The 27660-nt window shown below is 37.1% G+C and overlaps 1 protein-coding gene across 1 annotated transcript; it reads left to right on the forward strand.

The window, feature by feature from the left end:
* Positions 1–1038: 1038 nt before the first annotated feature.
* On the forward strand, positions 1039–16377 carry LOC128860175 (endocuticle structural glycoprotein SgAbd-9-like). Its single transcript, XM_054097469.1, has 3 exons — positions 1039–1107; positions 15777–15904; positions 15974–16377. The coding sequence occupies exons 1-3, from the start codon at positions 1090–1092 to the stop codon at positions 16197–16199; spliced, it is 372 nt and encodes a 123-aa protein (XP_053953444.1). The 5' UTR covers positions 1039–1089; the 3' UTR covers positions 16200–16377.
* The last annotated feature ends 11283 nt before the right edge of the window (positions 16378–27660 follow it).

Raw genomic sequence — 27660 nt, forward strand, 5'->3', positions numbered from 1 at the left:
TATGTTTTTTTTTTGCCTTGCCCCGTCCATCGCATTTCTTGAATGGCAGTGCTGTCAGCCTTTACTCTAACGAGGACATCAATCAGCCGGGCAGAGGCACATTCCTCGTTAAGGGACCGGACATTCCAGGTGCTTGCCCTCAAGTCGTAATCCTTATTTCGTTTGCAGAGGCCGTCATCAGTAAAGGTAGTTCTCATCCGAGACTTTGTAAGTCTTTTCATTGCGGGGATTTTTAAGTGGCTTCGCCTTCTCACGTTAGCTCACTCCCGAACGGGTGTTCGGAAGCTACCCAGAGGATACGTGGGTTAATTCCGGATGTTGTGAGCTGCTTGAACCATATGCAGAAGAATCGTCCTGGCCACTTCCAAGTGAATGGCAGTCAGTAACTTTCCCGACTTGCGTGGACTTCTACACATGGAACCATCCATCCAAATGCTGGTTTACGCCAATCATATTTGACACTTGTCAACTAATCAGCTGCAGTATACAAACAGACGCTTGTCTGGAAGTCGAAACTTAGATTTTTATCATCAAAAACTATTTGTTTTATTTAGTAGAATTTTACTGAAATGTGCGCGAACATAAAAAGTTCTGTTCGGACCGAACTCAGCATTTCCTTACTTGTTTTGCTTTATTTTTTCCCCCTTTTCTTTTCATATATCATCACTATTCTTGGTGGCTATGTTGATTTTAAGTTGTTGATTAGCGCTTTTCAAGTTTTATGCACGGACCGGTTTAGTAGAAGATTTAAAACTTTACGAAACCTATTAAATTTTTGAATAAGACAACCAAAACAAAAAACAAATAAGTAAATATTTATGTGTGTATATGTGTACATGTATGTGTGTGTATGCAAAAGCATGTGAATACCCACTGGCATCTTCTATGTATTCTGACTTGCATAATACGAGTAAATAATGAATGTGTTCATATGTATGCATGTGCGCATGTGTGTGTGTGTAGCAAGAGTTTTAAGTTTAACCGTTTAATTATTGTCATTTTGCAAATTCAATTCAAAACGAAAGCGAAATGTTTAATAAAATTGCTATCATATTTCAGTTAGTGTTGTGATCTTCAACGAGCCTCATCATGGCATCCGCTAAGCTGGTAAGTGAGCACTTAACGGATACCTCAGTGAATTTGGTAACAAAGTGACGATTAAGATTTATGGTGATTGATGCAGTATTACAGTTAATGAAGTATTACAGTTAACTGTAACTTATTTATAAAAAAAAATATTAAAAAAAATATGAAAGCCTTTGTGCATACATAAAAACTTCAGAAACTTTGTATTTGTGTGCCATGAAATATGCTTGGGTATGTTATTTTTTGGCGGCCATCGCAGTCTGGTGTATTTGTGTGTGACATACAATTAGCAAATCTTCGGCTTGGAGCTCATTGCCTATTTGAAATTTAAGAATATTTTTCTGGCAATCTGGGGGTCGTCCCTTGATAGTCAGTTTTACATTCTTAGAATGACTCGGATGTCTTATCCGGCTAGGTACTGTCACTCCAACGAAGTTCTTCAAAAGTTGGTGACAAATGTTTTATGTCGTTACAAAAACATCAATAACCGAAAAGGCATGACAAATGTTAGCGAGTACTTCCTCCATTAAAAAATAACTTCTCTTACAAAACCAACTTCCGAAGCGCGGCATTAAAATTGTAGGTCTCTCCATTTGTGGAAAATCATTAAGTCGTTCACTACAAACAGAAGGAAGAGCTCAGCCAAATGTCCATTAAAGAGTGTAAGCGATAATGACATAAATGTAGGTAATTAAGTGTGGGGTTTGTGGTGCTTCCATTTGTGGAACAACTTGGAGATGTATATTATGTATGAAACTGGAGTAGAAACTTAGCCAAATTCTTTTCAAGGTACGCGCCAGTCTGCTATAATTTTTTATATATTTTTTTTGTTTATTTGTTTTTGATTGAATTTTGGTGGGAAGTGATAATTTATATATTATATTTCTTGAGTACTGATGTATTCTATCTCGTAACGAATTGTAAAATTTTTCATTTTTACTTTGCAAAAAAATTTTACGGAAGGAAAATAAAAAAATGGTTTTATCTATTCATGCAAACAACCTGTGTTAAAACTACAATTCCTCATTCGACAATTCCAATTTTGACCAGTTTTTACACATTTTTTTGTTTTGCTTTTTTCAATTAAACATTTTTTTTTTAATTTCTTGAATGAGGTTTCAAACTTAGTACAGAACTTCTCAGAATACAACAAATTTTCATAAAATTTCAAACTTTTTAATCAGAATTATCGAAAAAATTTTGGGTACAAAGTTTTAAAGCCAACTAAATTCTAGTACAATTTCGTACAAGGCAAAAAGTTCCAAATTTTATTTTGAATAATCTTTTTATTAAATTTTCTTTATTTCGACTTCCACGCGCTCCACTGGTCATATGCTTGTATACAGCAGCTGATTAGTTCAGAAGTGCCGAATATGATTCACGTACGTCGCATTTTCAAAAATTATAAATTTTCCGATAAGGTGATTAATTTTGCGTCAACTTTTATAATACAGGTGAAATTCAAATTAGCTCAAAATTCTCGTTGACTTTTGTTAATTTTTTCCCTAGCGGTCTTGTGCGATTTCTCCATATAAGGAATACAAGGCATTTTTTTTAAACGCCAAAAAAGTTATCAAAAATACCAACATGGAAAAAATTATCAAAAATTATCTGGAATTTTGAGCCACTCCAAGCTTATGCTTTATTTTATTACATTTTAATAGACTTTAAAACACCGGTCCTGAATTTTTTCTGAAAATTTCGAATAAAAAGGTTAAAATTTTGGTGAAATTTGTAATAGGTCTATTTATAAGTTCGTGCGGTTTTACAACAGATGGCGTAACTTGATTATTATTCCATCGATCCACATTTCCAAACATTCATTGGAGAGCTACTGTCGTAAGGCACAAACGTCAGTATAAGTTTTTTATTTGAAGCGTAAACAACAATATTTTTACCACACTTGAAAATGTCGAATTTCGTGCCAAATAATGTGTTTTTGCGGGGAATTCTTCTTCATTATTTTAATATGAAGAAAAAAGCAGCCGAAAGTCATCGTATCTTGGTGGAAGTTTATGGTGAGCATGCTCTATCTGAGCGAACGTGCCAGAAGTGGTTTGCACGCTTTAAAAGTGGTGATTTTGGCTTGGAAGACGAAGAACGCGAGGGTGCGCCGCCAAAGTTCATGGATACCGAATTGGAGGAATTGCTCGATCAAGATCCGGCTCAAACGCAAGAAGAGGTTGCAAAAACTTTGGGAGTTGATCAATCAACCATTTCCAAACGTTTAAAAGCCATGGGAATGATCCGAAAGGTAGGCCATTGGGTGCCGTATGAATTGAAGCCAAGAGACGTTGAACGCCGTTTTATGGCATGCGAACAACTGCTTCAACGGCACAAAAGAAAGGGTTTTTTGCATCGAATTGTGACTGGCGATGAAAAGTGGGTCCATTACGACAATCCAAAACGTCGGGCAACGTATGGATACCCTGGCCATGCTTCAACATCGACGTCGGCGCAGAATATACATGGCCTGAAGGTTATGCTGTGTATCTGGTGGGACCAGCTGGGTGTTGTGTATTATGAGCTACTGAAACCGAATGAAACGATTACGGGGGATGTCTACCGACGACAATTGATGCGTTTGAGCCGAGCACTGCGAGAAAAACGGCCGCAATACGCCGATAGACACGACAAAGTTATTTTGCAACATGACAATGCTCGGCCACATGTTGCACAAGTGGTCAAAACATACTTAGAAACGCTCAAATGGGATGTCCTACCCCACCCGCTGTATAGTCCAGACCTTGCGCCATCCGATTACTATCTCTTCCGATCGATGCAACATGGCCTGGCTGACCAGCACTTCCGTAATTACGATGAAGTCAAAAAATGGATCGATTCGTGGATTGCGGCAAAACCGACCGAATTTTTCACAAAGGGAATCCGTGAATTGCCAGAAAGATGGGAAAAAGTAGTAGTAAGCGATGGACAATATTTTGAATATTAAATTTGTAACCATTTTCCGTCAATAAAGTTTCAAATTTCGGAAAAAACCGCACGAACTTATTCATAGTCCTATTAGAATATTGAGCTACTGCAATTTGAATTGATATACATACATACATATGATTTTTAGACCGTAAGTTATACATTTATAAAAAAATAATGAGCATTACAATGACAAAAAAAAAAACGTTTTTCAAAACGGGTCAAAATGTTAAGATCCTATATTATATTTTTCGCTGGCTGTATTTCTGCAGAAGAGGATACTAAAAACCGGACAATTGTGTAGCTGAATTTTGGCAGAGTCTAGTAGACTTGAAATTTGTTTTTCCACCACTTAGTTCACACACCTTGTTTTTGTAATTATTTGATTGTGTGATTTGTAATTCGTGAAAAAAAGCGGAAAAATGCTGAACCTTAAAAAATGGGCAAATGTGACAAAACTTAAATATTAACTTTACATAGCGAAAACTACAGCTTTCGCGAAATTGGTTGTTGTTGTTGTAGCAGCAACTTTGCCCTGTCAGTGTAGTGTAATCATCGGTCGTCTTCGTCTAGCTCATCTTACGGTAGGCCCAGGAAACTAGCTGTTTCGACGGGTTGGATCCAGATGGAGAGGGGTGTTAGATGAGTGGATTTGTTGGGGCATGTGAAAAGGTGGCTAGTGTCGAGCGAGGTGCCTTCACATGCAGGACATGTGTTTAGTATGTTAGGACCAATTCTGCATAAATAGGAGTTGAACCTGCTACAGTATCCAGAACGTAATTGTGCCAAGGTTACGCGGGACTCTCGGGGAAGTTGGAGCTCTTCGTCTGCGATTGGTGGTGGTTGGACTCCGATTACGGCATTCGGGGGTCGGGAGCTTAGGAAGGTGGTGAGAGTCTCCCGATGAATGTCGTTTATGGCCTGCCTGCACATTGTCCGATCTAGTAGCTGTCTGTTTGTTTTGTCTAAGATCTCATCTACGTAGTTGAGGAAATGCCTCCTGATGTGCCTGGGAGGTGGCTCAGGCTCGAACAGGTGTCTGCATGGGTGAAACCTGCGGTAACACCCTAGCAGAAACTGTTTACTACGCAATTTGTTATGCTCCTTAACAGGCAGCATAAGGGCCTCATCATTTAGGTGTTGTATTGGTGACATTAAAAGACATTCTGTCGCGTTCCTTAATGCAGTGTTTTGGCAGGTCTGAAGCTTCGTCCACTGTGAATCACTGGTTCCAGGCAACCAGACAGGCGCAGCATAGTTTAGAACCGGCCGACCAATTGCCTTAAATGTCGATAGCAACAGTTCTTTGTCTTTGCCTCAAGTGCTGCCGGCAAGCGATTTGAGGACCTTGTTGCGTTTTTGGACTTTAGTGGCAATTGCGGTTGTGTGCGCTGAGAAGGAGAGCAATCTGTCAAAGTTAACTCCCAATATTTTGGGGTTGTTAGCCGTTGGAATTTGTGTGTCATAGACTTTCACTTTGAGTTATAGCTTGATCTCCTTTGTCCAGGTGGTGAAGAGGGTCGCCGTGGATTTAGTGGGGGAGAGTTGTAAGTTCCTCGCAGTGAAGAAGCGAGTTTGTGGGAAACATATACGGAGATGACTGGGTTTCCCAGCAAGACAACGCCCCAATCCATACGGCTCGTTTAACTAAGGCCTTCCTATCGTGAAGAAAAATGTCAGTTCTAGATTGGCCAGCACTAAGTCCCGATTTAAACCCAATTGATTTAATGAGTTTGGCAGTTTGAGACAATCAAACACCTGAAAAGTGCGTTAGTGGAAGAGTGGAATAAGATATCTGATTCCACTCTTTAAAACTTGGCAGACTCTATGCCTAAACGTATAAGTGATGTCCTCCTTCTCAAAATGAAAAACATATTAATTATTAGAAAATCGAAAGTTATAGAAACGTTGAAAAAGTCTAAAGAAAGGACAATGCACATAAACTTATATCATATGAAGTTATTTTAATTTATTTTTTAATTTAATAAGTTTAGTCAAGTTGAATTTTGGTTGAACCTTTCTCCTGCTTCTTTATAGTTTTCCATTTGAAAATACCCTTGCACATATAAAGGGTGTTTTTTTAGAGGTTAGGTTTTCAAGTTGGCACTACTTTTTTCGTAGATGGTCTTTTTAACAGCTGTCACTTGATTTATGCTCAGTTTGGTTTGCCATTTCATAATGAATAGACTTACACCTGAACAACGTTTGCAAATCGTGCAAATTTATTGTATTAAGAAAATAATGGTTCGGTTCGCGCGACGCATCGAAGAAAATTTTGTTCAGCGATGAAGCTCACTTTTGGTTGAATGGGTATGTCAATAAGCAAAATTGTCGCATTTGGAGTGAACATAATCCACAAGCCATTGCTGAGACGCCGTTACATCCTCAAAAAGTCACTGTTTGGTGTGCTCTATGGGCAGAGGGAATCATTGGTCCATATTTCTTTAAAAATGAAGCCGGCCATAATGTTACAGCCAATGGAGAGCGCTATAGAGCCATGATTAATGACTTTTTCGTGCCTGAATTGGACGATGTTGATGTGGACGACCTTTGGTTCCAACAAGACGGCGCTACATGCCACACAGCCAACGCAACAATCGATTTATTGAAGGAAACTTTTGGTGAGCGCATTATCTCGCGCCGTGGACCTGTGGCGTGGCCTCCAAGATCGTGCGATATAACACTGCTGGACTATTTCTTGTGGGGATATGTGAAGTCGCTTGTCTACGCAGATAAGCCCGAGACGATTGACGTCTTGGAAGAGAATATTCGGCTCGTTATTGCTGACATACGGCCCGAATTGCTGCAAAAAGTGGTCGAAAATTGGGCCTCTTGGCTGGAATTTATTCAAGCCAGCCGCGGCGGTCACTTGCCCGAAATCATTTTTAAAACATAATGGCAAACCCTTATCTTTATAATAAAGCTAAATTCTTGGCCATAACATTAAATTATATACGTTTTATTTCATCTTGAAAACCTAACCTCTAAAAAAACACCTTTTATCATACTTATTTCTGTATATCGAATATCCATTTTTAAAATTAATTTCATCATAGTTTAGCGGTGTGCCAAAATTCAATAAAAATTGACTTCATATTTGAGTGACCAGCTTTTAGTGTAAATAAAAGCGACCGTCTGTGATTTTGAATTAATCGGTGTTTTTTTTTTGTTTGGCTGATAATCCTTCCTGTTTAGCTAAAAAATCCTTGTCTGCTTATTTCTTCGGGATAATAACCGAACTGACTTCATCAATTTTGGTAAAGTTTCCACTGATAGTTAGATGACTCTTCAGACATGTTCATATTTCATATTTTGTTATTGACCACTAGGTGTAGCTGGTGTCGAGATATTTTGAAGGATCCTACTTATGCGCCCTATTCTGATTTTAGGTTAGGTTAGGTTAGGTTAGCATGGTTGGCATTAAGCCAAGCATAGACCTTTTGGTCCTTAGGGATCCATTTTGATTTTGCACTGACTAAAATTTTACATTTCATTTAGGTACCTTTCTGGTCTAGAGACGTGAAAATTGAAGGCGTTGAAAATTGAAGAAAAACAATTGGTATCAATTGAAAATCATTTTTATTTATTAAATCAATTCTTTATTTACAAAATATAAAAACAAAAACAAAATTTTCCCAGTGACAATAATAAAAAAAACTTGCTTTTCCTGACGTAACACATGCCACTGGCGTAACTGATTGGGCTGCTCAGGTACGTCTGAGAAAAGAAAAATCGGTCGATTACTCATCAGGAGATATGTCGCTATGGTGGGTAGCAGATTTAAAACAAAAAAATGTTTCTAATAGATATTTTATCTGTTTATTGGAAAAACAACAAAAAGGGATTTTTTTCCCGTTCTCGGTCTTAAAAAAAATAGAAAAATTGATTATAAAATTATAATACCGCTACCCGCGAGAGCCAGAAGTCTACTCAATAACACATTAAAAATTCAAATCAATCGGTTCAGAACTTTTTGAGAAATTACCAACGCCAACTCGGAAAAAATAGTTTCGAGAAAAACACAGTTAAATCGCTACTTATACCTGGGCGTCGTACTCCAAACCGGTCGCGTTTTATAGGACTGTTACGTCTAAACTACAACGAATTTCAATATAAAAGTTTGAAATTATATTTTTGAAAGTATAAACTATCATAACATGAAAAAAAAAAACGATTTTTTCGAAATTCTAGGTCAGAAAGGTGCTTTTAGCTATATTACAAAAAAAATTTTTTGTCTCTCTATGAAATTTTGCAGACCAAATATTTGCTATTTATTATCCAAGCACATGGAATTAATCTTTACATAATTAATTACCCTATCGAAAGATTTATAGGTTTTGGAATTGGCGTCGTACGTTTTTTGACATCATTTTGAGGTATTAAGTGCGCAATTTTAGATTAATTTTTCTCCCAAATTTTTTACCCACAAAGGTTGAGGTTGTACAGACAGTAGACAAAGTTCATGTCTGTTTAAAATGTTCAGCACTTTCGAGTCATATTAATAAACATAAGGTGACCCAGTGCTCACCTGATTATATAAGTACTTTTTCCAAATCATAGAAGGTGTTTTTATAAGTACAATGCAAAAAAAAAAAAAAAAAACAGACTAAAAATTGTTTTAAAAAAATTAATAATCCGGTTAAAAAATTACGAAAGCAGCGCACCATATTTTGAATTTTTACTTAATTGAAAAATAGGTTGCTAATTAAAAAATGTGGCTAAAGCTGAAAAAAATAAATCCTTTTTTTGTAAAAAATGTGCATTATTCAAATTTTTGAGGTAAAAAAAATTGAGCTTTAGTGGCGTTAAAGTCCCACACTGACTAAGGCTTTTAATTGCTTTTACATCTCCTTAATAGATCATTTGGTGTTTCGTTCCCGGGTTTCAAACCTGTTCACTTCCGAATGGTAGACGCGCGCGAAACCTCTCTGCTATGCCGACCGCTTGTAAAATTAGTTATTATACAAAAAATCTTCGTTTAAGAAGTGTGGAAAATTTGATGAAGAACTGCTTATTATTGTTTTTTTAAGAAATCATATCAAATAACTGTGAAATAGATTTTGAGAAAACTGGGATGGCAAGCGACGCACTGCGTTGACCTGCGCTAGTGAACGGAACTATATACCAAAGGAATCTATTTTTCAAATTTTATTTTAATTGAATTAAAAATATTGAAGAATATTTTTTAGATATCTTATGCTTTTTATTAAGATAACTAATTTTTTTTAAGTTTTCAAACCTAGCCAGCATAAAATATGGAATTGGTATCCATTTTTTTTTTCTCCCACATTTTTCTTCCTATATTTTTCGTTATTTTTTTTTTACAGAAATATAATTTAGTCTATTACAAATGCTTAATGGACCCAACTTTGTGTAAAATTTACATAAATTCAAAAAATTATTATCAGGACTTTCAACTTTTTAAACAGAATTTGTAGAAAACTTCTATGAATAAGTTCGTGCGGTTTTTTCGAAATTTGAAACTTTATTGACGTAAAATGGTTACAAATTTAATATTCAAAATATTGTCCATCGCTTACTACTACTTTTTCCCATCTTTCTGGCAATTCACGGATTCCCTTTGTGAAAAATTCGGTCGGTTTTGCCGCAATCCACGAATCGATCCATTTTTTGACTTCATCGTAATTACGGAAGTGCTGGTCAGCCAGGCCATGTTGCATCGATCGGAAGAGATAGTAATCGGATGGCGCAAGGTCTGGACTATACGGCGGGTGGGGTAGGACATCCCATTTGAGCGTTTCTAAGTATGTTTTGACCACTTGTGCAACATGTGGCCGAGCATTGTCATGTTGCAAAATAACTTTGTCGTGTCTATCGGCGTATTGCGGCCGTTTTTCTCGCAGTGCTCGGCTCAAACGCATCAATTGTCGTCGGTAGACATCCCCCGTAATCGTTTCATTCGGTTTCAGTAGCTCATAATACACAACACCCAGCTGGTCCCACCAGATACACAGCATAACCTTCAGGCCATGAATATTCTGCGCCGACGTCGATGTTGAAGCATGGCCAGGGTATCCATACGTTGCCCGACGTTTTGGATTGTCGTAATGGACCCACTTTTCATCGCCAGTCACAATTCGATGCAAAAAACCCTTTCTTTTGTGCCGTTGAAGCAGTTGTTCGCATGCCATAAAACGGCGTTCAACGTCTCTTGGCTTCAATTCATACGGCACCCAATGGCCTACCTTTCGGATCATTCCCATGGCTTTTAAACGTTTGGAAATGGTTGATTGATCAACTCCCAAAGTTTTTGCAACCTCTTCTTGCGTTTGAGCCGGATCTTGATCGAGCAATTCCTCCAATTCGGTATCCATGAACTTTGGCGGCGCACCCTCGCGTTCTTCGTCTTCCAAGCCAAAATCACCACTTTTAAAGCGTGCAAACCACTTCTGGCACGTTCGCTCAGATAGAGCATGCTCACCATAAACTTCCACCAAGATACGATGACTTTCGGCTGCTTTTTTCTTCATATTAAAATAATGAAGAAGAATTCCCCGCAAAAACACATTATTTGGCACGAAATTCGACATTTTCAAGTGTGGTAAAAATATTGTTGTTTACGCTTCAAATAAAAAACTTATACTGACGTTTGTGCCTTACGACAGTAGCTCTCCAATGAATGTTTGGAAATGTGGATCGATGGAATAATAATCAAGTTACGCCATCTGTTGTAAAACCGCACGAACTTATTCATAGTCCTATTAAAAATGTAAAATAGTAAAGATTTTAAGTCGCTCACAATCGTCCTGCCTTTTTTAAATATTGTTTGCACGCAAAATTGAGAATTTTGTTATACAATATGGCGCAAAATTAATCACCCTATTGGAAAATATATAATTTTTGTAAATAGTACGAGAATTTTATTCGTCACTTGTGAACTAGACAGCTGCAGGTACAAACAGAGAAGCAATAGAGCGCGTAAAGGTCAAAATAAAGATCTCATCACACAAAATAATTTTTTTTATGCATTAAAAAAGTGACTCAAAACAAAATTGGTTGACTATAAACTAAATTTTTATAAAAAAAAATTAACTAAAAAATTTAGCACGAAAAATATTGTGAGTATTATAAAAGCTGAAGTGGCTTGATTATTTGAGAATAAGTGTATATATAGGGTGGGCCATGTAAAATTTGCTTTTTGAATCGGCTACAAAAAAAACTAATCAATATTTTTTCAAACTTTTTTTTTATTTTGAAAATTGAACATTGTCATTTATGAATGAGAAATAATATCGTTCAAATGACTGCCACGACTGGCTTTACAGTAGGCCATTCGATCAACCCAATTTTTAAGCATATTTTCGATTGTTAGGGCTCCAATTTCATGAATGGCAACTTCGATTTCGTGTTTTAAAGCATCAATAGTCTCTGGATGGTTCGCATAGCATTTGTCCTTAACGGCTCCTCACAAAAAATAGTCCAACGGGCTTAAGTCACAGCTCCGAGGCGGCCAATTGATATCGGAATTTCGACTGATTATTCGGTTTTCAAAAACGGTAGCCAAAAGTTCGAGTTTAACTTTGGCAGAGTGACAAGTTGCACCGTCCTGTTGAAACCAAATGTCGTCCATGTCATCCTCTTCAATTTTTGGAAACACAAACTCGTTGAGCATGTCACGGTAATGCTCGCCATTTACTGTAACTGCGGCTCCTCGCTCAATTTCGAAAAAAAATGGCCCGATGATGCCGTCAGACCAAAAACCGCACCAAACAGTGACTCGTTGTGGATGCATTTGCTTCTCTACAGTAACGTGTGGATTTTCTGAGTCCCAAATCCGACAATTTTGCTTATTGACGTAGCCACCGATATGAAAATCAGAAAAGAAGAAGAAGACTTACCACTTTGGAAATAGGTTTTCAATATTTCCCAATTTTGTTCAAGCGTATAGCGTCCCATATCGCAAATGTCAAACCTTTAAGTAAATTATGAACACATTTGGCATGTCATTTGTGTTACCATTCTCAAAAAAATAGGTGGTTCAAAAAGCAAACGCTACATGACCCACCCTGTAATTAACTGCTTCAGTTGAATTCCGTAAACAAAAAAAAAAATTCTAATAATATAACTAATTTTGAAGAATAAAGCATTACCATCCAAATCTTTCTTTTATTTACTTTTGTGGCTTGAACAAACTTCATAAGAACAGAATAATGGCCGCTCGGCATGAATTTTTTTATTGATTCATACAACATTTACCACTTGGCAAAATAAAGAAGTGAGCTTCAGGTTTTAATATTAATTATCTAAGTAAGCTAAATGCATGCCCATTAGTGAAACAAGAATCTGTACAACCCCCCTCTAAGCACATTTTCTTGCGATTAATTAAATTCTTGGTCTTAAAATTTTCGAAAATTGATAAATGAAGTGGCCTTCATCAAAAACTGTGGCTGACGATGGGAGGTCATATTGACATTTAGGAGTTCAATGATGACAGCGCCGATTTTCATGCGGAGTAGTCCTATTAGCAGTTAACAGTATTTTTATTTACACGCGTACTTACATATGTATGCATGTATGTGTAAGTAGCTGGCGGATAGATATGAAACCTTGTGCCTAATACTTGTAAATAAACATTTTCGGAAGAGTGAACAAAAATAGCCAAAAATTTAATAAAATTACATCATTTTTCAAAGTAAATATGTTGTTGTTTTTATGATGACTTCTAAGATGCCCATCACTCATTAAGATCTTTATTTGTGTTTTGAGCGGAGTAGCCATGGCTATGTTAATGATTTGAAGCTGATTTGCGTCGTTCTCGCATTCTTGACTTTTGACTACAAAATTTCAAAGGATTGAGGTGAAACCAGAAAAACTTCTTTATTTTGCTATCGTTAAATGAAAAAAGTATTGGAAGATACAGATTAGTGAATCATTGAAATAAAATTGATGGTCAAAGTTGCTGATTCTGATTCCCGTCATTAAAAAGTGAGAGGTTTTTGCATGCGTTTCACTACATCGGTAGATAAAAAAATGAATAAATACTCGTAGTTGGGGCGTACAATTCTGTTAGATGATTGGCAGAGCTCCTTCTCCTATTTGTGGCGTGCGTCTTGTTGTTGTTTCACAAATGGAGTAGCCGATATGTCGATTTTGAACGGCAGATGGTTTTTTATGAGGAGATTTTGTATGACAGAAATACACTCGGAGGTTTGCCATTGCCTGCCGAGGGCCGACCGCTATTAGAAACAACTTTTTTCCATTTTGATTTTTCATGCACGGAAATTCTAACCTGCGTTCTCTCTGAATTCCGAATGGTAGTCACACGTCAACCCCTTCGGCTACGGCGGCCACCAGTAGAGAGTTAGGTAAAATTATCTCGAAATATGGAGAAATCCTCTTGTGGGACCTTGAATATGTTGTACAAGGTGGCACAAAATTATTCATCCAACTTAGTTTTTGAATAAAAAAAGATTATTTTGAGTGATTGAAAAAAATGTTTTTTTTTACTTTTACGCGCTCCATTACTTATCTGTGTGTATACTGTAGCTAAGTTCACAAGTGTCAAACATGATTGACGAACGACGCTATTTCCAAATTAATTGTAAGTCTTCCGATAGAGTGATTTATTTTGCGTTACCTTGCATTATCGGCTTTCTAATTTGACTCAAAGAATTTCGCTCTTGAATTTGAGTCTGGATCTTAGGCAACTCTTTGCATAGTTTTGAACCCCACTTTCGAGAAAGCAGTTCTTTTTGAAAATCGAATTTATCAAAGCCTAAAAATTTAACTTTTCCTTAACATAGAAAATACTAGCAGTCACATCCACTCACGCAATGCAGTTTGCATTTGCAGTTCACATTTTAGTTCACATTTCAGTTCATATTTGCGGTTTGCATTTTACTGGTAACATGGAAATGTTAGTTGTCATCCTCTGCACTAACCCCATAACACAATTCTGAACTACTCAACCTCACCTTCAGCGCTAAACTAGTTAACGAACTAATTCATAATGGGCGAAAAGCAGCTGATGACTGACCCCCATCTATATTTATTAGGTTGTGGAATAAGCTCGTAGCGTTTTTACCGAAGACTTTTATTTAAACAAAAAACAATAATTATATCAATAAGTTAATCAATTATATTTTCGCTGCTGCTGTTTCCAACCTATTCCCACCTCTCGACCTATTTGTGGCTGCCGTTCGCCAAAAATTGCGTAGTCTGGTGTTAAAGAAGTTGTTGAGCCAGTTTTTAAGAACCTCTTTGTTACCCCATGGTAACGCCTTTCATATAGTTTGACAAGGAGCGAAAAAGATGGTTATCTGTTGGTTTAAGGTCCGGAGAATACTCCGAATACTGAAGGACCTCCAATTCGAGCGCTTGGAGTGCAGCTTTGACGACTTGTGCAGCATGCAACGTTGTCGTGAAGGAATATGGTTTGACCATGTCGATGAGGTCTTTTCAGTCGAACAGCCTCATTCAAGTGGTGTAGCTGGGCAATGTATAGCTCCTTGTTGACCATGGCATTCTTTTCGAGCGTTTCCCAGTGCACCATGCCCTCCTAGTCCCACCATACTCATATCATGATCTTCTTTGGATGAAGATCCGGCTTGGCTTTCGATTTTGGCGTATCTCCTGCAGTCACTCACTCCTTCCTTTTACGTCATCTTGGCGTTTTCTCACCTCTCGTGAGGATTTGGTACAAAAAACGCTGTTTATGAAAAGCAATTTGAAGGTGACTCTCTTCGTTTTTTCCGTTGAGCTCGTGAGGCACTCAGGCTCCCAATTTTGCGGTAAATAGATAAAATGCGGTAAAAGATTGAAGTAAAGTGATTGAGAATCGTTTTTTGAACGCAGTTCATTTTTTCCGCCAATTCATAACGACCGTTCTGCTTCAAAAGTGATTTGAGACGTTTTTCATCGAATTCAGAAGGCCTTCCGCTGCGCGACATGTCATCGATGTCAAAGCCGCCATTTTTGCACTTTGCAACCATTTTCGTGCTGTAGACTCGTCTATTACACCTTCTCCATACACGTCGCAAATGTCCTGGGCTGCTTTGGCAGCTTTCTCTATTGCCAGTACTTCCACCTGGAATTAGGAAGACATGCAGATTTTTCTATTCTAAATTTATACAAAATATATTTTCGACTACGTGAAAATTCTCACGTACGGCTCTTGGCTATAGATCTCAGCTACAGCTACAGCTCGTGCAAGAATTGAAGCCAAATTACCGTCGGTTGCATCCCATTTTTGCTGATTGGCCTTAATTAGATTTATTATTCCGAGTAGTCAAAATTTGGAGTGATCGAATGTGCCATGTAACCCGTAGGCCCATATAATTATCTACTGAGTTATGGTAAAAAAAAACGCATCCCAAACATATTTATGTTTTGTATTATCATATTAAGTTTGCAAACTCTTAAAATAACACCCGATACATTAGCAGTACATGGCTTACAGAAAAAAATGAATGAGGCAACAGTCTTAAAAGGACCTCTCAACTTAGTGGCGCTCCCATGCACTATCAACACAGCTCAAAGTTAATCTTTTGGACTATCTGGCATATAATTAATGAGCCAAATTGACCTCACCATACAAATTTTTTTTATAGGTTTAATGCAATTTAGTACATAAGAAAGTTGATTAGAAACTTCCGCTTTCTTTTCTTTCCTTTTCTTTTCTTTTCTTTTCTTTTCTTTTCGTCTCCTATTTAACTAAATTCCCCAATTCACCGCCCCTCTCGTCAAGCACAAATAGCTTTTTATAAATTTGTAATATTTCAACTTATTTCTCCTTTCAGTTTCTTGCTGTAGCCATTTTGGCCACATTTTCCCTCTCCGTGAATGCCGGTTTTCTGGACTACATTTACCCCACAGTCATGTCGGAGTTCTACAGTCTGGCACCCACAAAGGAGGGTTACCGTTTCAAGTAAGTTTCCCGTGCATTCGATTTTGAAAATTCTTTATTACCGTTACAAATATACTAACTTGTGTGCAGGTTGGAAGAACCAAATGGCAGCAAACGTGAGGAGATCGGTGTGGTAATGAATCCGGGTACAAAGGATGAACAGCTCGTAGTGATGGGTTCCTACACGGTTTACGATGAGAAGACCGACACCGAAACGGTGACGATGTACACCGCCGACAAGGATGGTTACAAGCCAAGATATATGATCAAGAATCGTAAATTGAGCCCAGGCGCATTGAAATCGGCGGCTGGATAAATTAGTATTAAGTCGGAAGAACAGGTTGTGAATTTAACTTAAATTTGGTATTGAGTTGTCTTTTTTTTCGAAAGTATTTTATATCGATTAATGCTCAGTAACTGCCATTTTTGTGTGAAATGAAACTTTTTACGTAATTTTAAATAAATTCCTTGTTGCCAAGTGTTTCATATTTTTATTGGATTTTGAATTATCATTAATCATGCAACTGGTTCGCTTGGCTAAACAAACACAGAGGAATCTGGTAGTCTCAGTTAAATGCTGTCGTTAATGAATTTCTCATACTTCTGGTATTGAATGTTTGACTTCAACTATTCGACCGATTTGCTTCACTTCGTTGGAATGATGATTGATGCTGATTTGCCATACACCTTTGTTTTTATTTGAATTCGCCACCTTTGTGTATGCAAATATTGTATATAAAATTAATAAGTAGCTGCATTAGGAGTTAGAAAATTGCTTTTTTAGTACCTTTTATAAACCCTAAACTATTTGCTTGGCTTCGTAGTCGGAAGACATAAAAGTAATTTGCTTATTACTACCGACCCAATAATTATTTAATTGTTTTCATTATTAGCAATGTGCAGATTCTCTTCTTTGTGTGGCACAAGTGAAACTATGTGGGATGTGTCCAAAAACATACATACATACGAGGGGCGGTTGAAAAATTCGTGTCCCAAGGTAGTTAATGAATGCAAATTTTGGTTTAATATTTGTTATTTTTCAACATAATCGAGTCTAAGGGAAATACATGGTGGACGAAATGAAGTGTGGAACATGAATTCACGGTGCGCGTTTCCAAATCCAACAATCGTCTCCAAGTGTTCGATGACCTTCATCTGCGGCCTTACGAGCCTCCTCTACAGCTGCCTTTCGGATTCCACTCAATAGTGGCTCTTGTTAAATCGTCACATTGTCTACGAAGGACGTGACCAATCCAACTTTATTTTCTTCTTCAAGTAGTATTCTTCCAAGTAGTATTATCATTTGCCGATTTGGGCATACTTACAATATTAAAAATTCTCTCCAATTCAATCTGTTTCCATTTATTTTGTAGTTCTTCTACTTTCTGTCACAATTTCGTTTTTCGATGGTTACCGTTATTGGGCTACCTCTGCGGGTCTCGTCTTCCCAGATCTCTTTTAAAGTCGCAAACTTATCAACCGCCCTTGTCCTTACATACGTATGCTAGGTATTCTCGGTTTACGTAATTGAAAACTATGATTTTCGTTCCTATTTGCTTGATTTATTCATATTCATATGTATGTCTGTATGTATGTAGGTATTTCTCTTAGTTATCTATTTGTCATCATTTATGAATCTGTCATAAAAGTTCTAAGCTAATTTTTTATACCTGTGTCAACCTGTTGCCATTTACACGTTCGATTGGCACCTGTTTCGCAACATTAGTTCGCTGTACGAGTGAAACTCACATAATTGCACAGCCCGCTTCAACAATTAAAATGATGTAATTATCGCCAGTGGGTAATTAAGTGAAAAAAAAATACAAATTTACGTACATATTGTACATATATGGATATTTTAAGTATTTATATGTTTTAACACGCATATGTTAACACGCATATGAACTTATATTTTATTAAGAATGAATTGAATTAATACTTTATTATGAATATATGTAATATTTTAATCGAATCTTGCCTTTTAAAGTTTCCAAATTTCTGTTACTGGAATTTTTACGTATCGATTTCTCATAGAAATATAGTTATAAATATTCTAAAGAAGAACTTCAAGAGAATAGTATTTGTAGGATATTTAAATCGCCTCACTTCCTTTTTGATGGTCAATTTGATCCTCTATTAAGAAAAGCCCAAAAAGTACTCTTAAATGTTTGAAAATGTACCTCGAAAACATTTGTGAAAAAATTTCATTATGATTATTATTTTGGACAAACGAGGCCAAAAAACTCGGCACGGCACTTGTTGCCCAACTACGCTGGAAAGTTCATGTCAAAATAAAAAAAACGAGACGAGCTTGACTTGAAATTGAATAAGTTTCTATATATCACCTAATTGGTAGGCGCTCAGGCTTATCAATTCACAAAAAATTACTTATAAAAAAAATAATAGCACCGGTTTGTACTTACGGCATACAATTCTATGTTTGTTCGCAAGTGAGCCAAAATACCTGCAAGTCACATTAGGGAAGCTTGCAACTCGCTTCTGGGCCGTCTCAAGGCCATAGTCAAAACGAAATGTAGTCATATCGAGTAAAAGTAAATTTATTCTTAATTTTGTATTATTTTCACACATTTTTTACTTTGAACTGAACGAAAAGTAATTTTCCAAACTAAATTTATGCACTTTTTAATTGGTTACACTTGCCGGACCTTCCTTTCAAGAAAGTAATTTATTTTCTTTAAACACAAAATCCCAATGATGAATGAGATAGTTGAGCATTTCGTGAGGAAAAATCCGGATCCGATTGAGTTGAAAATTCTTTTCAACTAAGAATATATTACCATTATTGTTATTTTGATTAATCATATTTGAATTAAAACTATTCCTAAGCAATAGCGATAGCCACAGGCTCAATTAAAAGAGTGCAGACTCGAAAGTAATGCTCGCCAAAATTCACATAATCTCATATTACAAGTTTGCTAGATGATGCGGGAATAATGGGAGCAGCTCGCTCGCTTGCCTAATGCATACAGTTTTGTCCAAGTATCACAGATTACATCGAAGACCATCCCAAGCAAAATTGTGAGAGCAACATCAGTTGTCACGTCATCGTGGATTCGGCATTCTGTACATCGTGAGTTTCGTCAACGAGTTGGGTTGCAAATTATAAGAAAAAGTTGATTCTTTTGTTGTGCAAATAATGTGAAAAATAGAGAAGAATTACATTTTATTTACTAATATACATATTTTTCCGTCATTCCTAGAAGGAACTTAGGGTCCCACTAAACAATTTAAAATTAGATTTGTTTAAAGCTAAGATTTTCACTTGCCGCCAAGAGGGGCTTGCTTGTATTGCTTCTTCTTCGGCTAGTCGCCCACACGCATTCGATGGTCTGCCACATCTGCGACTTCCTTGCGGGATCCAGTATGAAACTGTTATGGTGTCGTCTCAATTGGGCTTGCGTAGAGTATGACCAAACCATTTCAATTTTCGACATAGCCCAGAGATTGTTGAATGATCTTACGAAGGCTGCGGTTGATGTAATGCAAATACGCTTTTCAAGTTTCGCATCCAAATAAGGTAACTGACTTGACATTGAACACGAATATTCCGAGTTTCGTGCGCCTAGATACGAGCGTATATCGCGAATTTTGTGTTTTTTTTTTCAAAAAATATTTATGTATTTATTCGTTTGTATCTATTTGGTCCCTCTCATAGTAATCCCCATGGGATATTATATACTTGTGCCAACGTTTTTTCCAATCTTCGAAGTACTTCAAAAGATAATTTTTTTTAACTTGTTCAGCTCCTCCTTCGATGCCGTCTTTATCTCGTCAATCGTAGCGTAGCGTCGTCCTTTCATGGGCCTCTTCAGTTTCGGGAACAAGAAAAAGTCACAGGGGGCCAGATCTGTGGAATTCGGTGGCTGTGGTATCATTAGTGTGTTGTTTTTGGCCAAAAAGTCGCGCACAGGCAAAGATGTGTGAGCAGGGGCGTTATCGTGATGCAAGAGCCAAATTTTGTTCTTTCACATATCCGGGCGTTTCTGGCGGGTTGCTTGACGCAAATTGCGAATAGCTTGCAGGTAATATTCCTTATTGATCGTTTTCCCCTGTGGCAAGAACTCATGATGTACAACGCCCTTGCAATCGAAGAAAACGGTAAGCAAAACTTTTACATTCGACCGAACTTGGCGCGTTTTTTTCGTTCTTGGTTCGTGCGCCAGCTTCCATTGAGATGATTGAACTTTGGTTTCCACGTCATAACCATAAACCCACGATTCGTCACCAGTTATGACCCTCTGCAGCAAATTTGGGTCGTGGCGGACAGAGTCCAACATCTCATTAGCAATGTTCATGCGATGCTGCTTTTGGTCGAAATTGAGCAGTTTTGGTACGAGTTTTGCGGCGACCCATCTCATGCAAAAATCATTGAAAAAAAAAAAACGAATGGCACGAGCCAATCGATATGTCTAGATCCTCAGCAACCTTTCTTACGGTGATTCGACAATTGGCTAATACCATTTTCTTCACTTCATCAATTTTTTCGTCTGTTGTTGAACATTTTTTACCCTCGATAAACGTTGGTTTGGTCCAAAGCTTAGCTTAGCTTCTCCATATGACACAGTCAACATTCGGAATGCATCCGCGCACTTCATTTCGTATTTCACACAAAATCTGATGCAGGTTCTTTGATCCATCTGTTTGAATAGGTAAAAATCGAAGACGAGCCGAAACACGTGCAAGCAAAGCAGCTGTCAACAATTAACTGAATATTCAAAATGACCGAACTCGTCGGCATGAGTGAGAGACATGAGTACCAACATATCGCCACAAAAAAATCGAAATTCGAATATCCGTAATCTGCGAAAATTCAAAATTCGCGATACTTTTTGAACACACCTCGTATACGTGATGACATCCACACCTTGTCCAGCATGCCAATCACTACACGACTTTTTGATATTCGGCTAGGTATATTTGCAAAGTTTGGGGACCTGTGGTATTGATGCAAATCATCTTCCTTTTGGCGATGTTAGTTTTTAGACCTTCCTCAGCTGCAAATGTGCTTACCACCTCCAATTTGGATTGCATGTGCGTGAGCAGACAAATATCGTTCGCATAGTCGAGATCCTCAAGACCGCCGTCTAAGCCTCTTCTCTCAGCAGAAGTTTGTCGTATTGGTAAGTCCAAGACCAGCTTAAACAAGAGTGGAGACAGCACACCACCTTGCCTTACTCCTGTGTGCCTTATCCCGCTGCTCAAGATGTTTTCTTGCCTAACTGTACAGCTAGCGTCTGTGCACAGTTCTCTTACCAGATTGCTGATATTGTCAGGTAAACGTTTGCAAACGAGTGCTTTCCAGATAGCTTCGTGGTTGATGGTATCAAACGCTTTTTCGAAGTCGATCAAGCAGAGTTAAAGTGGCGTACGCCAATCAAGCGACTGTTCCACGATCACTCTAAGTGAGTTTTTATGATCAACACACGAGCATCGTGGTCGAAAGCCGTTTCTCAGACTGCATCATATACTTTTTTATTGATTACGTAGGCTATGATTTTGTTCACCAAGCTGAGCAATGTCATGCTTCTCCAGTTTTTGCATTCGTTTTTCAGTAAAAGCTTGATGATGCCCTCCTTCAGCAAGGTGGGAATCTTTTCGAACTTCGAACTACTTTTTAGCAGGGGAAACAAACAACGCGTGCTTGTTTAAGCCTTTGGTTGAAGGATTAAGCTTTTGATATACATATGTACAATTCTTAAATTCACTTTATTTCTTGCTCGGATTTTTAATTAACATTTTGCACAGAATTAGCTCTAAAGTTAAATTAAAATGTTCATTCTTCAACTCATTTTTAACTCCGTAAATATAAAAGGTTGAAATTATTTTGCTAATGAACTTATTTTTGAAGTAATTAAATTCATTTTCTTTTATTTATGTGCGTACCTATTTTATTATATTAATGCAAATTTGTAATAAAATTAAATAATGGAAATGCAACGTATTGAATTTCTAATTATTAATTAATTCTTCAATATTCAGTTCATTAATACAGGGTGGGCCATATAGCGGTTGCTTTTTGAACCACCTGTTTTTTTGAGAATGGTAATACAAATGACATGTCAAATGTGTTCATAATTTACTTAAAGGTTTGACATTTGCGATATGGGACGCTATACGCTTGAACAAAATTGGGAAATATTGAAACCCTATTTCCAAAGTGGTAAGTCTTCTCCTTCTTTTCTGATTTTCATATCGGTGGCTACGTCAATAAGCAAAATTGTCGGATTTGGGGCTCAGAAAATCCACACGTTACTGTAGAGAATCAAATGCATCCACAACGAGTCACTGTTTGGTGTGGTTTTTGGTCTGGCTGCATCATCGGGCCATTTTTTTTCGAAAATGAGCGAGAAGCCGCGATTACGGTAAATGGCGAGCGTTACCGTGACATGCTCAACGAGTTGTTTCCAAAAATTGAAGAGGATGACAAGGACGACATTTGGTTTCAACAGGACGGTACAACTTGTCGCACTGCCAAAGTTACACTCGAACTTTTGGCTTACCGAATAATCAGCCGAAATTGCGATATCAATTGGCCGCCTCGGAGCTGTGATTTAAGCCCGTTGGACTATTTTTTGTGAGGAGCCGTTAAGGACAAATGCTATGCGAACCATCCAGAGAAGATTGATGCTTTAAAACACGAAATCGAAGTTGCCATTCATGAAATTGGAGCCCAAAGAATCGAAAATGTGCTTAAAAATTGGGTTGATCGAATGGCCTACTGTAAAGCCAGTCGTGGCAGTCATTTGAACTATATTATTTTTCATTCATAAATGACAATGTTCAATCTTCTTCTTCTTCTTTTCTTTTATAGCCGATTCAAAAAGTAAATTTTACATGGCCCACCCTATACTTTAGAAATATTGCAAGCTTTCATTCGTCAAACTATTGCTGCGCCAAATTTGTTGATTGCTAAAAAATTGTGGCTCGGTTGAGCACCACCGCAGCAAGGTAATAAGCGCCGGCCTGACTGCTTCATAGATTACGCTAATGTATGTGTGACAGCGGCTCCGGTTTTTTGGAGTACGTGTGAAAGCAGAAGAGAAAAATTTGGCACTCGTGTCTACGAAATGACCAGCGCTGCTGTGAAGGTATCGCAATAACCAAACTAACTAGTTGTTGTACTAGAAATGTTGTTTTCTTAGAAACAATAGAAACAAAGTGAAAAATGGAACATACATACTCACATATAATATCACATGAAGTAGCGAGAGGCCAGAGATGGAAAAGTAAGACTTTGATGAAATGGTAGTGAATAAAATCGAGATGTGGGTGCGCGCGTAATTGTACAAGTTCTTATGCAACTCGCGTGGACATTTACTTTTGAACTGTGTTGCATCAGCTGGAATATGAAATTTTCGCTGCACTAAAATCTACTGATGAAGTGGATCTTCCATCTTTTCAGTTGTTTTTGCGTAGCTACGTTTTACTGAATTCGTTGTGCTGCTAAAATCTAAGTGTATTGTTTTTTTGTTGTATTGTATTAGTAGTATTGTAGTCGTAGTATTGATAGCAAATAAAAGTAAAATATATTAAATTAGAAATTTACTTATTGTAATATTAAGAAAAAAAATATTTAAAATAATTTATCGACAATGGCATGAGCTGTCTGTCGATTTATTTTTCGTGCAAAATAATTATTAGGCTTACGGTTTTTATGGCTTTTCGGCGTAACCAGACCTTTATGTGAAGCAATTCGATAAAAAATATGTTTTATGAGAAAACAACTCGGGGATTTTGCATCATGATAACTTATCGCCCACCACAGTGTCATCATTATCCGTGAATTTTTGGCCAGGAATGAAACGAAAATCATCCAGCAACAATAGAATTCCACTGATATGGCAACCTGCTATTTTTTCTGTTTGATCGAGTCAAAAGTCTACTTCAGGGAATGCGTTTTAATAGCCGAAACAGCCGAGAGCGAGAACTGCCCCAACTGCTGGCATGGAAGGGCTTTTAAATTTACCACCGCTACATTTAGCAATGCAAGAGAAAGCTAATACGCAAACACTCTCTTTTCATATGAAAGAAAAACTTAAACCAGGAAACTTTACTGGACACCTCAATATCTTGAAGAGGCTTCATTGATGCAGTATGCATAACCCAGGCGAATTACCACACGGAACCCGTTCTCAATTTTATAAAGAGATACAAGGTTATCTTCCCGTCTAGGCAAGAGTGGAACACTAACCCAACATGGCTAAATGATGACTCTAAAAAATGATACACAGATGGTTTCAAAAAGCTCCAAGGAGTAGAAGCTGGAATAGTGGAGCCTGGAGCACACAAATTCTTACCACTAAGTACAGATATCACAACTTTCCATGCGGAGCTCTTCGCCATAATGGAAGCAGTGGAAATCATATCCAAAAGAGGGTTCAAAAAAGTAAAAATTAAAATATTTTCGGACAGTCAATCAGTTCTCAAAGGCTTAAATAGGTTTACGTTCAATTTAAAAGCCCTTATAGGGTGTAATAATTATCTCAACAAATTGGCGACCAACTATTAGGTTTCCCTGATTTGGGTACCGGGGCATGAGGGACACGAAAGAAACGAGAAGGCAGACTTTTATGCCCAAAAAGGGCAGAAGGGCTATTTATTGGACCAACCTCATTTTTCGGCTTTAACAAAAGCAACCTAAAATAGGAAACGAAAAAATGGATTCAAACTAAAATCAAGGAACACTGGAACGGCACAAGCGGCTTTAATTACTCCAAAAAGTTCCTGAGCTTTAATACCAACTGAGCAAAATCTGCTCTAACCCTCAAGATTACTCTGTGGACCACTTTCAGGCCGCTTTGCCTGCAATAAACACTTCAATGCACTAGGACCATCTAGCACTAGTTTATACAGATTCTGCTGCGATGAAGAGGAGTCCATGGAACACTTAGTCACCAACTGTGAAACATTAGAGAGCTGAGAGAATCTTGAGCTCATAGCTAATATAGTAAAGGATGAAGGCTTACCATGCTCACTCCTAAAGAGCTGGTTCGATTCCTCGCAATATTAAATAATTAAAATTAAACACCCCGGAGCGCCCAATAGATCAATCTAGTCGCAGTGTTTAAAGGCCTTAGCCTAACCCGTACAACCATTACCATTACCATGAACGAATTTTGTCACATCCGAGACTTTATAATTCTTTCATAGTATTAGAGCACCATTTAAGTAAAAGAACAAGTAGAATTTTTAAAATACTATAGGCAGGTAGGGGAAATGGTTGAATTACTACTCTGGCACCCCCCAAGTAGCAGTAAAGCGCCATTTTGATACCATTAGGAGACCTACAGTAGCGATGAAGATTGATGGGATTTAGGTTGACGCACTGCCCCAGGCTGTCGAAGAAACGAGCACCCAGTGACCTTATTCGTTTAGCTGCCAGACCCGGATATTTACACACAAAATGCTCAACATCCTCCTTCTGTGAACGTTTTCGACGGTAGCTTAACCCCTTTGTAATGACGCCATTTTCTATACTATATATTCATATATTTATTTCTCCAAAACGCACGTTAGAGCTATAAAAGTGAGCTGATGGATGCCCTCTATATAAAAAACCATAGTTATTATCTGTTATTAATTAATATTTTATTTATTTATTATCACTAACGAACACAAAATTTACACATTCTTGCATTGAATGGGGCAGTGCCCACTGTGGCAGTGCCATAAATTTCAAGAATCATCTTCAGCACCTTGAGCCCAGTCTACGACTGGTTGGTTGTCTTAAGTAAAATCATTAGCAAATGTCTTGAGTGGCATTGTGCGTGACAGGTAAATAACTAATTTGTGACTTTCTGCGACGTCTGCATTTAACTTGTGCGTGCGGCTGCCATTACGTTTCTCGGTCAATTTGATTTGCTTACCGCAGAACAACTTGCAGTGCCAAATATTTTCGTGGTGATTTGTAAATATTAACAGTCACAATTTTGTTAAAATATTACAACTTGAACACTTAAGAAAATACCATAATCTTGATGTTAGTTAGCAAGCACATATTTGGTCACATGTGTGTATGTATGTGCGTAGAGATACACCCACTTGCCCAGATACTTCATGCACTTTTTGATTATTTACCAGGCAACTAAATGTTTTTTCAGTGACGGCCGCGCTACCAACACTTCTCGGTCAATGGCCAATGTAAAGGGTGACCAATTAGGGGCATGAATTTGAGTTTAACGTACGTTGAATGTTGTTTGGCTGCTGCCATGTTTGAACGAGTCATCAAAAATTATAGAATTTGTGGAAATTCACTCTCAAAATAGCAATAACTGTACGGAGGCTGTAAAAGCGCACTACAAAGGGAGAAACAAGCGGCATTAAGGAGTCCCGGTAGTCTAGAGCTCGAAAGTTTAGGGTATTTTCATTAATTTTTTTCACAATAAAAAAATGAGAAACGATATTTAAATTTTTTAGGCTTTTTATTTAACTTCTTTTAAATACAAAAAGGACAACAAAAAAACTTAATTTTAATAATTTAAAAAATGGTGCTGAATTTGACCCTCTCGAAAAATTGGACCTGGACGGTGTTGTCCATTTGGGCTCTTCTATTAATCTGAAACACAAAAACCAAAAAAAAAATATAAATCAGTATGACTGTACCTGTAGCTATGTCCCGTACTAGAAAAAAAAAGAAAAAAAAGCTTGAGGAAATGGCGTGGTTTCGAATTTGACACTCTAAAAATCGTTTTTTTCAGTTTTTAATAAAAAAAAAACGTAATAATAGAAATAATTATATGTTTCTAGTACGGGTGATAGCCATTGATGTTGTGAACAACAAATTAAAATTTCAGACGACTCGGATGAATACTTTTTTGATTTTTGACAACACCAAACCGAAAAATGTAGTTTTGAGATAATTGAGCTTTAAGTTTTGATACCGCTGCGTGTCAAACAGAATCGAAAATACTGAGAATATCCTTTCAAAAATTTGGCAGTATGTTCTTAAAAGACTATGCTTTCAAAATATCAAAGGCAGTCGATATTTTGAAAATTCTAGACCACTGGTTCTAGATGGAATGCGCAAGGAAGCAGTGGACGCGGTCGACCAAAAAAAACTTGGAGAAGGTCGATGTTGCGCTAACTAACAGATGCCGACATCTCTTAGGACAGTGCAAAGAAAAAAGTCCGGAACCATGTACGATGGAAGAGTCTTGTTGTTTGTTTTCATATTTGCAATGTTTTCCGAATTATAATTTTTTGGTTATATTTTTTTGTATTGAGAGTTCTTGAATCAAATCCATATAAATTTAACTTGCAAACTTTATACAAATTTTTGAAAAAAAAATCAAGAAGTTTTCATCTAAATTTTGAATAATTCAACAAATTTTCATCTAAATTCTAGAAATCCATCTAAATTAAAAAAAAAAAATTTAAAAAAATTCGTCTAAATTTTAGAAACTCATCTAAATTTGAAATATTCAACAAATTTTCATCCAAATTTTAAACTGAATTTTTACAGAAATTTCTGGTATGCAGCTTTATAGACCATTGAATTCTGGTATTACGAAGTACAAGTTCAAACGGCGATTAATAACAATTTTTGTTTTTTGTTTTCGGTGACTGCACTTTCGATTTTTTATATAAAAATTGCAATTTTTAAAAACTGGTGTTGATTCTTTTTAATTTTTTAATATTTTGCGAAAAGCCTCGCGCATTTTCTCCCGCAGGAAGTTAATTTTTATATGGAATTAGCCGCTTCATTTTACTATTGAATTTCCTGTGCCATGTTGATGAGTACCCGAAAATTTTCTCAA

This window comes from Anastrepha ludens, chromosome 2 (genome assembly GCF_028408465.1).
Source record: "Anastrepha ludens isolate Willacy chromosome 2, idAnaLude1.1, whole genome shotgun sequence".
Classification (NCBI taxonomy): domain Eukaryota; kingdom Metazoa; phylum Arthropoda; class Insecta; order Diptera; family Tephritidae; genus Anastrepha; species Anastrepha ludens.

Excerpts from the sequence above, each read along its gene's own strand:
- LOC128860175 (XM_054097469.1), top strand. Across the intron at positions 15,905-15,973 it reads AAGGAGGGTTACCGTTTCAA|GTTGGAAGAACCAAATGGCA; the intron begins GTAAGTTTCCCG and ends ACTTGTGTGCAG.